The 12,656-nt window shown below is 42.4% G+C and overlaps 1 protein-coding gene across 48 annotated transcripts in view; it reads right to left on the bottom strand.

Moving 5' to 3' along the window:
* The window catches only part of OBSCN (obscurin, cytoskeletal calmodulin and titin-interacting RhoGEF), a 198,606-nt gene that overhangs the window by 107,309 nt on the left and 78,641 nt on the right, over positions 1-12,656 (bottom strand). For 43 of the 48 annotated variants that reach the window (XR_009264959.1, XM_058740572.1, XM_058740604.1 and 40 more), the window contains 3 exons: positions 7,515-7,790; positions 3,472-3,747; positions 764-1,039 (listed from right to left, as the gene is read on the bottom strand). The exons of 2 other annotated variants lie outside the window; for them this stretch is intronic. Coding sequence is in view for 45 of the 46 variants with exons in the window: in XM_058740572.1 (XP_058596555.1) it covers positions 764-1,039; positions 3,472-3,747; positions 7,515-7,790 (828 nt within the window). In the remaining variant the exon portion in view is untranslated. The remainder of the gene's footprint in view (positions 1-763; positions 1,040-3,471; positions 3,748-7,514; positions 7,791-12,656) is intronic. 3 more of the 48 variants (XM_058740607.1, XM_058740744.1, XM_058740676.1) reach the window with 2 other exon arrangements.

Below are 12,656 nucleotides of genomic sequence, written 5' to 3'. Positions count from 1 at the left end.
AAGAGGCACTGGGCTTAGACATTATTCTCTAAGATTACTTATGATCCTCCATTTATCTTAAGTCTTAGGACTGTGCAACTTGTCCAATTTTTCTTGTGTAAGTTTCAATATAATTCCCTAGGAAATGATTGATTTGTAAGTGTCTGCTCTCTTTGTAAACTGCACAGACATTGCAATACAATACAGATCTAGATTTGGCTACATATAGGTGCAGAGAAAACTTCTACATCCCTGTGAAAACAGGGAAGTGTGTCCCAAAACGCCAAAAACTGTGACTCAAAGCACAGTCCTGGGAAAACTCCAAATATGACGGTGGCCCCAATTTTTCCCTTCCCCTGGTTCAATGAAATCAAACATTTCCACCATCAAGAACACTCATGTGATTTGGAGGAAGATATTTGTGACCTTCAGAACGACTCTCCTGGAAAGACATCTGGTCTACATCAGCTCCATGCATCAGGGAGATCCAGATTCCTGAACTCCAATGTCCACCAGTAGGTTCTGAGCAGGTGCTGGGAACATGTGACCAGCACTATTACGTGGAAGCACAACCCATGGTGTATGAGAATGACCTGTCTCCTTCCTGTGCATTCCCTCCAGCCATCCTCCCATGGTCCCACCTGAGATGTGGAAATGGAGGTGGTGAATGGGTGATGTCAATGGAAAAGTCTAACTGAAAGAGCACGAGAGTCTGTCTTGGGAATAAATCTGTTCCAAGCTCACCTCATAAAAGAGGCTAATTTTGTACTCTGAAAGAACCGACCTGTGACGTCCAGATGGAAGGACACCTTCTGGCCCCCGGCCTCACAGCTGTACTCCCCGGCGTCGGCCTTCCCTGCCTGCTGCACCACCAGCCGCCTGCTGCAGCCCTTGGCCTCCACGTGCACTTTGGAGCTCGCACTCAGCTTCTTCCCATCCTTGTACCATGTCACCTCCGTCTGGGCCTGGGCCACCTCACAGCTCAGTGTGGCACTGGCCCCTGCCTTGGCCTGCACCTCACTGCATGCTGGCTGCTCCTTGACAAATACAGCTGAAGGCTCTGGGGACAGGGAGAGATGCATGGAGTCAAAGATACCATCCGTGTGAAGAATGCAAGTCTTGGAAAAAAGGTATAAACAAGGAGGCAGGGGGACTGCAACTCTCTCCAATCTCTGTGCCAAGTGGGTGGACAAGAAGCCCCACAACCTTCTCGGTAACAACTAACACAATTTATTTACAGACTGCCATTTTCCTGGCTGTTCTGGGGTGGGGGGGACCATACATTCTATCACTGATCTGCCTGCCTTCCTGTGGCTGTGTCCTCCATAGTCTTGATGACTCACAAAGTACAACACCCTTTCTGAAGTTTTTGGTAGTTATAATTTGCTCTACTGTGGTGTCATTGCTCAAGAGATGTGCCCCACTTACAAGAGCACTTTCTCTTACTCGTATTTATTTAAGAGCTCTTTATATAAGTAAATGTCAGACTGTTGTGGTTATGTGTGTTTATATACCCTCCCCATCTAGTGACTGGCATTTCTACCCCTTCATTGGGGGCCCTACATAGACACCCAATTTTTTGCATTGCTGTACTTTTATCAGAAGTCTTGATATCAGGTAAAGTTAATGCCATTGCATTGGGGATTTCTTTTGGTTTTTGTTCAGTTTTGTTTTGCTTTGTTTTTGTCAAAAGTAGATTTCCTCTCTCTGGCTTTACAACTCACTTGTCAATACTCTCACTCACATAAGAGCTATTATTTGGGATTTAATGAGGACTGACTACCTCTGGATCTTTCATCAATTTCCATCCATGATTTAGATCTCTTTCTCTCAATAAAGTTGAATACTTTTTTCCCACAAAGCATCTGAAGATCCTTTCTTATACCTGGAATTGGTAACAGGATTTTTCTCATGCTGTTATAACCCCTTCAAAATGTCACTTTCCAGCTTCTGCTGTCTGATGTCTAGATACAGAATGCTTCCTATATATTGATTTTTGTATGTCTTATTCTCTCCTCACTCTCTTTGCCATCCAAAAAGTAACTTTGGGATTTTCCACATTGATAATCATATCTCCTGTTAGTTTCAGTTTTCATTTTTCCAACTTTCACCTTCACTTTTATTTTCCTCCAGGATGTGCTGTGAACGTTGCATAAAAGTGAGGACATTCAGCTTCCCTGTCTTGGTCCCATCTCAAAGGCAAATCTTTCAAAGTTTCACGTGAAGTGTGATGTCAGCTAGACTTTTCAATACCACCAGTTATTACATTAAGGACAAAACCTTCTATTTAAAGCTTATGAGGAATTTTGTGGCAGGAATTGATGCCAAATATTATGGAATATTCTGCCTATGTTTCTGATGCTTTATTTTATCCAGAGCTTTTACTCTTCATTTATTGGGGAAATCACATCATTGTTTCTTTGATTTTGTTAACATCAAGCTTTGTGTTGATTTTCTAATGTTTCTGGTGTTGAACCAGCCTTGCATTCCCAGAATATGACTATTGTCCTAGTGTATTGTCCCCTTGATAAAATGCAGAATTCAGTTGGATAATATTTTATGGAAGATATTACTTTCACATCAATGAGGGGTGGCCTGTGAAAATTCTTCATATTTACCTTGTCACATTTTGGTATTGATATGCTACCTATGTAAAAGGAATTGATGACTGCATCTCTTTCAATACTCTATAAGAATCCAATGAACATGGAGTAATTTCTCTTCAGAATATTTGGTAGAATTTGACAGTAGAGTCACTGGGCTTAGACATTATTCTGTGAGAAAATTATTTATGATCATCATTTATCTTAAGTGCTAGGATTGTACAAGTTGTACAGTTTTTCTTGTATGAGTTTCAATATAATTCCCTAAGAATTGATTGATTTTTAATTGTCTGCTGTCTTTGTAAACTGCACAGACATTGCAGTACAATACAGATCTAGATTTGGCTACATATGGGTGCAGAGAAAACTTCTAGATCCCTGTGGAAACAGGAAAGTTTGCCCCAAAATGCCAAAAACTGTGACTCAAAGCACAGTCCTGAGAATCCAAGTATGACTCTGTGGCCCCAATTTCCCTTTCCCCTATACAGTGAAATGAAACATCTCCACCACCAGGAACCCTCATATGGGTTGGGAGGAAGAAATTTGCGACCTCCCAGAATAACCCCAGGGGAGAGACATCTGGTCTACATCAGTCCCAGGCATCAGGGAGATCCAGAGTCCTGGACTCCAATGTCCACCAATGGGTTCTGAGCAGGTGCTGGGAACAATGTGGGAACACAACCTCTGGTGTATGAGAATGACCTGTCTCCCTCCTGTGCACTTCTTCCAGCCATGCTCCCATGGTCCCACCTGGGATATGGAAATGGAGGTGGTGAATGGGTGATGTCAAGGGAAAAAGTCTAACTGAAAGACCACGAGAGTCTGTCTTGGGGATAAACCTGTTCCACCTTCACCTCACGAAAAGACTAATTTTGCACTAAGAACTGACCTGTGACATCCAGGCGGAAGGACACCTTCTGGCCCCCGGCCTCACAGCTGTACTTCCCAGAATCCGCCTTCCCTGCCTGCTGCACCACCAGCCGCCTGCTGCAGCCCTTGGCCTCCACACGCATTCTGGAGCTCGCACTCAGCTTCTTCCCGTCCTTGTACCACGTCACCTCTGTCTGGGCCTGGGCCACCTCGCAGCTCAGTGTGGCACTGGCCCCTGCCTTGGCCTGCACCTCACTGTGTGCTGGCTGCTCCTTGGCAAACATGACTGCAGGCTCTGGGGACAGGGAGGAATGCATGGTGTCAAAGATACCATCCATGTGAAGAATGCAGGTCTGGAAAAGAAGGTCTAAACAGGGATGCATGGGGAATGGAACTCACTCTGATCTCTGCATCAGGTGTGTGGCCAAGAAGCCCCACCACCCTCTCAGCAAAAACTAACACAAATATTTACTCTACCACTTTTCTGGCTGTTCAGGTGGGAGTATACTTTCTATCACTGCTCCATCTGTGTCTTCCTGTGGCCGTCTTTTGCATCGACTGGATGACTCGCAAAGTACAGCACCCTTTCTGAAGTTTTTGGTAGTTAGATTTTGATCTTTTGTGGTGTCATTGCTCAAGTGTTTTGCCCCATTTACAACAGCACTGTCTCTTACTCATATTCATTGGGCGCTCTTTGTTTAAGTAAATGTCAGTGTTTGTGGTTATGTGTATTTATATACCCTCCTCATCTTGTGACTGGCATTTCCACCCCTTCATACTGTTTTGTGAAAAAAAAATGTTAAGCAAGAGTTTTGTTATAGGCAGATATATTACTTTCTCCTTTGTGTTTTGTGCATTTCGTTCTGTCTCAGGAAGCTTTCCTTATGCTGAGGTCATGAATGACTGACATTGTTGGTAAGAGCTTGAACCACATTTCTCACCGAGGTCTCTAACTCACATGCAGCTGAGTTTCTTGCATGGCAAGAAATAGACATCCAACTTCATTTCAGTTTTCCATATGTTTAATGGTCTTAGCACCATTTGTGAAAGACCAACCCTTTACTACAGTCACACTGAGAGCTCTAGAGTGATTTAAAAAAGAGAGAGAGAGAAGGGACTTTGGTTTCATACAAAGCTGTTTCTGGACTCACTTCCTGTTTCCCTGAGAAGTTTCTCAGTCTCTATTTAAAGCCCCAATTGTTTGAATTGCTGTCGTTTTATCAAAAGCCAAGTAAAGTCAACATCATTGCTTTGGGGATTTCTTTTGGTTTTGGTTTTGCTGGTTTTTGTCAAAAGTGGATTTCCTCTCTCTGGTTTTACAACTCACTTGTCAATACTCTCACTCACATAAGAGCTATTATTTGGGTTTTGATGAGGACTGACTGCCTCTGGGTCTTTCATCAATTTCCATCCATGATTTAGATCTTTTTCTGTCTCTCAATAAAGTTGAATACTTTTTTTCCCACAAAGCATCTGAAAATCCTTTCTTAGACCTGAAATTGATAACAGGATTTTTCTGATGCTGTTGTAACCCCTTTAAAATGTCACCTTCCAGCTTTTGGTGTCTGGTGTATAGATAGATAAATGTTTCCTATATATTGATTTTTGTATGTCCTAATCTCTCTTCATGCTCTTTGGTGTCCAAAAAGTAATGGTTTTTAAGACTCTTAAAAACTGAGAATAGGGGCGCCTGGGTGGCTCAGTCGGTTAAGCGTCTGACTTCAGCTCAGGTCATCATCTCGCGGTCCGTGAGTTCAAGCCCCGCGTTGGGCTCTGTGCTGACCGCTCAGAGCCTGGAGCCTGTTTCGGATTCTGTGTCTCCCTCTCTCCCTGACCCTTCCCCATTCATGCTCTGTCTCTCTCTGTCTCAAAAATAAATAAACGTTAAAAAAATTTTAAAAAAAACTGAGAATAAACAGGGTTGATGGGGGGTGGGAAGGAGGGGAAAGTGGGTGGGTGATGGGCATTGAGGAGGGCACCTTTTGGGGTGAGCACTGGGTGTTGTATGGAAACCAATTTGACAATAAATATCATATTTTAAAAAAAGTAAAACACTACATATGAAATTTCCAGAATAGGCAAAAAAAAATAAAAATAAAAAATAAATAAAATAAAATTTATTACAAATGCAATTAGTTAAAATCTCATAGAAAGTGCAAATTACAATTAAAATTTTAATGTGACTAAAACTTTTGAACAATATAAATACCTTGAAAAGTAGACACAATAACTATAATTACAATGTTTACTAAATTTTTTACTTTATTATTATTATTGTGGAGAGAGAGAGAGGGCATGAGTGGGTGAAGGGCAAAGAGAGAGGGGGACAGAGAATCTGAAGCAGGCTCTATGCTGATAGCAGCAAGCCCGATGTGGTACTCAAACTCCCAAACCATGAGATCGTGGCCTAAGCTGAAGTTGGACACTCAACAGACTGAGTCACCCAGGTGCCCCTAAATTTGTTACTTTATACCCAAACTACTCAAACTTAGTGATGCTCTGATTTCTTTTTTATTTTGATATATATTCTTAAATACCCTTGTAGGGTTACAATAATACTTGTTTTAATTTAACTTAAAAAATAGTAACTGTTTGGGATTTTCCACATTGATAATCATATCTCCTGTTAGTTTCAGTTTTCATTTTTCCAACTTTCATATCTTTACTTTTATTTTCCTCCATGGTGTGCTGTGAACGTTGCATAAAAGTGAGGACATTCAGCTTCCCTGTCTTGGTCCCATCTCAAAGGCAAATCTTTCAAAGTTTCACGTGAAGTGTGATGTCAGCTAGACTTTTCAATACCACCAGTTATTACATTAAGGACAAAACCTTCTATTTAAAGCTTATGAGGAATTTTGTGGCAGGAATTGATGCCAAATATTATGGAATATTCTGCCTATGTTTCTGATGCTTTATTTTATCCAGAGCTTTTACTCTTCATTTATTGGGGAAATCACATCATTGTTTCTTTGATTTTGTTAATATCAAGCTTTGTGTTGATTTTCTAATGTTTCTGGTGTTGAACCAGCCTTGCATTCCCAGAATATGACTATTGTCCTAGTGTATTGTCCCCTTGATAAAATGCAGAATTCAGTTGGATAATATTTTGTGGAAGATATTACTTTCACATCAACGAGAGGTGGCCTGTGAAAATTCTTCATATTTACCTTGTCACATTTTGGTATTGATATGCTACCTATGTAAAAGGAAGGAGTTGATGACTACATCTCTTTTCAACACTCTAAGAATCCTATGAATATGGAGTAATTTCTCTCCAGAATATTTGGTAGAATTTGACAGTAGAGCCACTGGTCTTAGACATTATTCTGTGAGAAAATTATATAATCGTCCATTTATTTTAAGTGCTAGGATTGTACAAGTTGTCCATTTTTTCTTGTGCCAGTTTCAATATAATTCCTTAGGAACTGATTGATTTGTAATTGCTCTCTTTGAAAGATTCATGGCCATTGCAATAAAATACAGATACAGATTTGGCTACATATGGGTGCAGAGAGAACTCATAGATCCCTGTGAAAACAGGGAAGTCTCCCAAAACACCTATAGCTGTGGACACTCAAAGCACAGTCCTGGGAAAACTCCAAGGATGATTGTGTGCCCCAAATTTACCATTACCCTGGTTCAGTGAAATCAAACATCTGCACCACCAGAAACTCTCATGTGTGTTGGAGGACGACATTTGTGATGTTCAGAACAACTCCAGTGGAGATATATCTGGTCTACCTCAACCCCATGCATCAGGGAGATTCAGACTTCTGGATACCAAGGTCCACCAGTGGGTTCTGAGCAGGTGCTGAGAACATGTGACCAACACTATTACGTGGAAACACAACCCATGGTGTATGAGAATGACCTGTCTCCTTCCTGTGCACTCCCTCCAGCCATTCTCCCATGGTCCCACCTGAGATGTGGAAATGGAGGAGGTGAATGGGTGATGTCAATGGAAAAGTCTAACTGAAAGAGCACAAGAGTCTGTCTTGGGTATAAATCTGTTCCAAGCTCACCTCATAAAAGAGGCTAATTTTGTACTCTGAAAGAACTGACCTGTGACGTCCAGATGGAAGGACACCTTCTGGCCCCCGGCCTCACAGCTGTACTCCCCGGCATCCGCCTTCCCTGCCTGCTGCACCACCAGCCGCCTGCTGCAGCCCTTGGCCTCCACGTGCATTCTGGAGCTCGCACTCAGCTTCTTCCCGTCCTTGTACCACGTCACCTCTGTCTGGGCCTGGGCCACCTCGCAGCTCAGCGTGGCGCTGGCCCCTGCCTTGGCCTGCACCTCACTGTGTGCCGGCTGCTCCTTGGCAAACACAGCTGCAGGCTCTGGAGAGAGGGAGGGATGCATGGGGTTAAAGATACAATCCATGTGAAGAATGCAGGTCTGGGAAAGAAGGTCTAAACAGAGAGGCAGGGGGACTGGAACTCTCTCCAATCCCTGCATCAGGTGTGGGCCAAGAAGCCTCAGCACCTTTTCAGCAACAACTAACACAATTTATTTATACACTCTATCACTTTCCTGGTTGTCCCAGTTGGGGACCATATATTCTATCCCTGCTCCACCCTGTCTGTCCTAAGTGGGGACCATACATTCTATCCCTGCTCTCCTGGGCTGTTCCAGGTGGGGAGCATACATTCTATCCTTGCTCTCCTGGACTGCTCCAGGTAGGACCATACATTCTATCACTGCTCCAACTGGGTAGTTCCAGGTGGGAACCATACATTCTATCCCTGCTCCTCCTGGGCTGTTCCAGGTGGGACCATACATTTTATCCCTGCTCCTCCTGGGCTGTCCCAGGTGGGACCATACATTCTATCCCTGTTGCACCTCATCTGTTCCAGGTGGGACCATACATTCTATCTGTGCCCCTCCTGGGCTGCTCAAGGTGGGACTGTACATTCTATCCCTGCTTCTCCTGGGCTGTTCCAGGTGGGAACCATACATTCTATCCCTGCTCCTCCTGGGCTGTTCCAGGTGGGACCATAAAGTCTATCCATGCCCCTCCTGGGATGCTCCAGGTGGGACCATACATTCTATCATACATCCTGTCACTTCTCCACATGGCCTTCCCAGGTGAGGACTGTGGGAAATCTACCCATGCACATGGACTCTGTGGGGCCATAATAGATGTGCAACCTTCCTAGAAGACATCAGCTTTTTCCTTATGGTTTGAAGGGAATGCTTTCACCTGTCATCTTCAAAGTTGCTGAGACTCAGTGCTCCTTCCTTAGTATTGTTGACTACTGGCTCTCTGGTGGGAGTCCTTGTACTTCCTCATGATTGTCTTTGCCATTGTCTGAAGACCAGTGAGGCTGAGTACCTTCCCCAAGATTACTGGTCTGACCATTACTATTTGTCCTGTGTGGTGACTCTGTTCAAGTCATTGCTCATATACCAACAGTATATTCTTCTCTCTATCGTTGTAAAGCACTCCTTACATATTTAAATGTTAGAGAATGACAACTATGTATTTTATAGGTGTTTTCTGAATGCTGTGACTACTTTTCACTCTCTCATGGAGTCTTCTGATGAGTGAAATTTTTAGTTTTAATGTAGCCAAATATGTCTATTTTGTCCAATTGCATTTGGGGCATCTGTGTTCTGTTGAAGAAACTTTCCTTACCTAAATCTTTAAACAAGGGTATTGTCCTCTATGGGTTTTATGGTTTTAGCTTTTATACTGAGGTCTCTAACCCACCAGTAGTTGACTTTTGTGTGTTGTGTAAATTCCCAGAATTTAATTTTTTCCATGCATTAAATGATTCAAATGCCGCTTATGAAAACAACAAACTTCTCTACTTCTTTTTATTTTTTTTTCTTTTCATTTTTTTCTCTTTTTTTAATATGAAATTTATTGTCAAATTGGTTTCCATACAACACCCAGTGCTCATCCCAACAGGTGCCCTCCTCAATACCCATCACCCACCCTCTCCTCCCTCCCACCCCACATCAACCCTCAGTTTATTCTCAGTTTTTAAGAGTCTTTTATGGTTTGGCTCCCTCCCTCTCTAACTTTTTTTTCCTTCCCCTCCCCCACGGTTCTGTTAAGTTTCTCAGGATCCACATAAGAGTGAAAACATATGGTATCTGTCTTTCTCTGTATGACTTATTTCACTTAGCGTAACACTCTCCAGTTTGATCCACGTTGCTACAAAAGGCCATATTTCATTCTTTCTCATTGCCATGTAGTATTCCATTGTGTATATAAACCACAATTTCTTTATCCGTTCATCAGTTGATGGACATTTAGGCTCTTTCCATAATTTGGCTATTGTTGAAAGTGCTGCTATAAACATTGGGGTACAAGTGCCCCTATGCATCAGCACTCCTGTATCCTTTGGGTAAATTCTTAGCAGTGCTATTGCTGGGTCATAGGGTAGCTATACATCGCAGTAGAAACAAAACTGGGGTGACACGAGTCCATTTATGCAAGAATATGTTTGTGTTTTATTATTTTGTTCCTTGATCTGGTAACTATTCCTGCATTGAGATCCCATTGTCTTATATACTATCGCTTTATGATAATTCTCGACATCTGGTATAGCAAATGCTCACACTTGGATTCTCTTCAAGAGAAAAGTGTATCAGCTATACTTTGCCTTTGGAATCCACTTATTATTTTTCAACCCTCCCCTCAATTTTTGTTTAGATTTTGATTAATGAAAATATTTGATTTTTCCCGGATTTCTACCCATCTATTTATATCTCTTGGCTGTCTCAAAAATGTTTAATAATTTCCCCTCACAGAGCCTCCTAGAACCTTTTATCAGAGTTGGAATTAGAAACACAACATTTTTGATGCTATTATAACTGTAAGGTTTCGATTTCAAAGTGTTTCTTGCTAGCACATATAGAAATGTTTTTTTACATGGTAATCTGCATAATGTTTTTTTACATGGTAATCTTCCTCAAGAATCTTATTTGGCCTAGTAATTTATATTTAGGATTTTTTGAATTGGAAATCACATCATCAGTGTACATTCTATCACTGTATCTTCCATCTTTATGGAATCTATTTTATTTTCCTCCTTACACTGCTCAGTGATTACAGTGGCCTGCTTGTATGGTCCCCAAATCAAAGCTTTCAGTGTCTCCTATAAATTCCTCATGTGTTCTGTAACTTCACTTTCTGAAGCAAGAAAGAGAACTGTCATACAGCATGTTAAGAATTTTATGGCATGACTGATGCTGAGTTTTATCAAACACATTTTCTGAATTTATGACATAAAAATTTAACCAAACACTTTTATTCTGTGTTGAGAGAATCACACCATTTTTCACTTAGTTTCTTAATGTCAGGCTTTACATTGATCTAACGTTCAACCAAATTTGCAATCCTGGACAATGACTTCCATCACCGTGTGGTACTCTCTTGCTATATTGTTGCATTAATTTTGCTAATATTTCATTTATGATTTTGGTTTTTGATATCCCCAATAGGTTGGTCTGTAATTTAATTCTTCCTACTTTTCTTGTAAGATTTTGGTACCACTGTTACATTTGCTATTGTGAGAAGTAAGGGAGATGATTCGTTTTCATCATGATGATTCAAATAAAAGCTGTGCTGTCCATTTGACAATAGGTGTACAATCTAGAGAAAATATGTTCGACCCCTTCCCAACAATGGAGTCCCAAACTTTACTTCCTGGTTCTTCTTCCTGTCTCTGTTTCAGGGACTTATTTTCATGGGATTTGCAATGAGCTTGCACCAAAGGACAAAGAGAGAAGGTGAACAAATGTGAGAGGTCCCAGGATTCACCTCAACCTGCAGGGTCCAAGTCCTCCTGTGGGTGAGGACTTAACTGGCTCATCCCAGTTAGGGTGGCCTTTCCATGGGAGGGCTCCTGGCCTCTGTGGTATCTGTGGAGCTAAAGACTTTTTATCTTTGGAGAAAGAAGTGATGCTGGGGAAAGGGTAAAAGGCAGCACCGCGGTGACCCATAACTCTGTGCATGTGATGAGGGAGTATAAAGCAGGCTAACGGCAAAGTATAAGCTAGCACCCACCCACCCCCAGGTGGAATGTGTGGTATTGCTCGGACACTCTTGGCTGCCCAAGAACAAAGGAAAGGGGTTTAAGTGCTGGCCCCCATGATGTGGGGAAACTACAGCAAATGAAAAATGAAATTCCCTTTCTGCCTAAAGCCCGTTGACAAGTCCTTGACACAGGCAAAGTGACCTCCCTCTAGGAGCTCAGCTGCCTCAATGATGACACTTTGTTGGGGGCAAAAGAGAATCTTGGCTGAACATTATCCCCAACCTCAAGGATCCTGTAAGTCTATTTCCTTTATCTCAAATGCCCCAAGATACATGCTGGCAATCATGCTCCAAGCTTATGGCCCCCAATGGACATCTGAAGGGTCTCATGCTGAGGTTTTACTAAATGGTAATAAATGGCATTTTCCTAACAACAGCTACCCTTTCAAGGTCCTGGAAACCTTGCCTCCAAAATTCCTTAGAGACTTACTCTATCCCTGACACCTTCCCAGCCTGAGGGTATAGAATGAGTTACCCCATCATGACCCCGGTGCAGTTCTTCCTGCCCGTGGGTCCTGTCCCCGTACTGTAATAAAATCAACTTTTTGCACCAAAGACGTATTCAAGAATTCTTTCTTGGTCTTCAGCTCCTGACCCCATGAACCCTTACCATCATCCCAAAACCTCATCACCCAGACCAAGGTAGGAAAATTTGACTACAAGTACTGCCTTGGGACAGGAAATCCTTAGAAGCTGAGTGTGTATGACTGAGACGTACCCTAGATATGAAGACAATGCAGAGTCTAGATCTGCAGTCCCATTCTCCTATGAAGGAAATGGCTGGAGACAGACAAAGTGGGTTCTGGAGAGTGCAGGAAACCTCCATTAATGGGGGGATCAAGCACCCCAGGGAAGCTCAGGAGCAGGAACCAGCCTTTTCAAGGATGGGGAACAAAAATTCTAGGCCTAGGGGTAAAGAAAGAGACCCAGAAATAGGTGGGGTCTCTTCAGCTTCCCCCAGATAGTCACTGGGGCGAATGTTATAGTACTGGGAGGGTGCTCCTTATACAGGGAACAAGGACAAACATAAAATGATCAAATTCTGCTGCTTTGTTTGGACAAGAGACACAGTTAAAGGGCCCTCTGTTTTTTGGCCTCAGTTTGTCTCAGAGAAAGACTGGGTCGCCAGGCTCTAGTCCTTTATGTGAATGACAAA

The sequence above is a fragment of the Neofelis nebulosa genome, chromosome 1, assembly GCF_028018385.1.
Source record: "Neofelis nebulosa isolate mNeoNeb1 chromosome 1, mNeoNeb1.pri, whole genome shotgun sequence".
Taxonomy (NCBI): Eukaryota; Metazoa; Chordata; class Mammalia; order Carnivora; family Felidae; genus Neofelis; species Neofelis nebulosa.
This window is presented reverse-complemented; position numbering and strand designations above follow the sequence as displayed.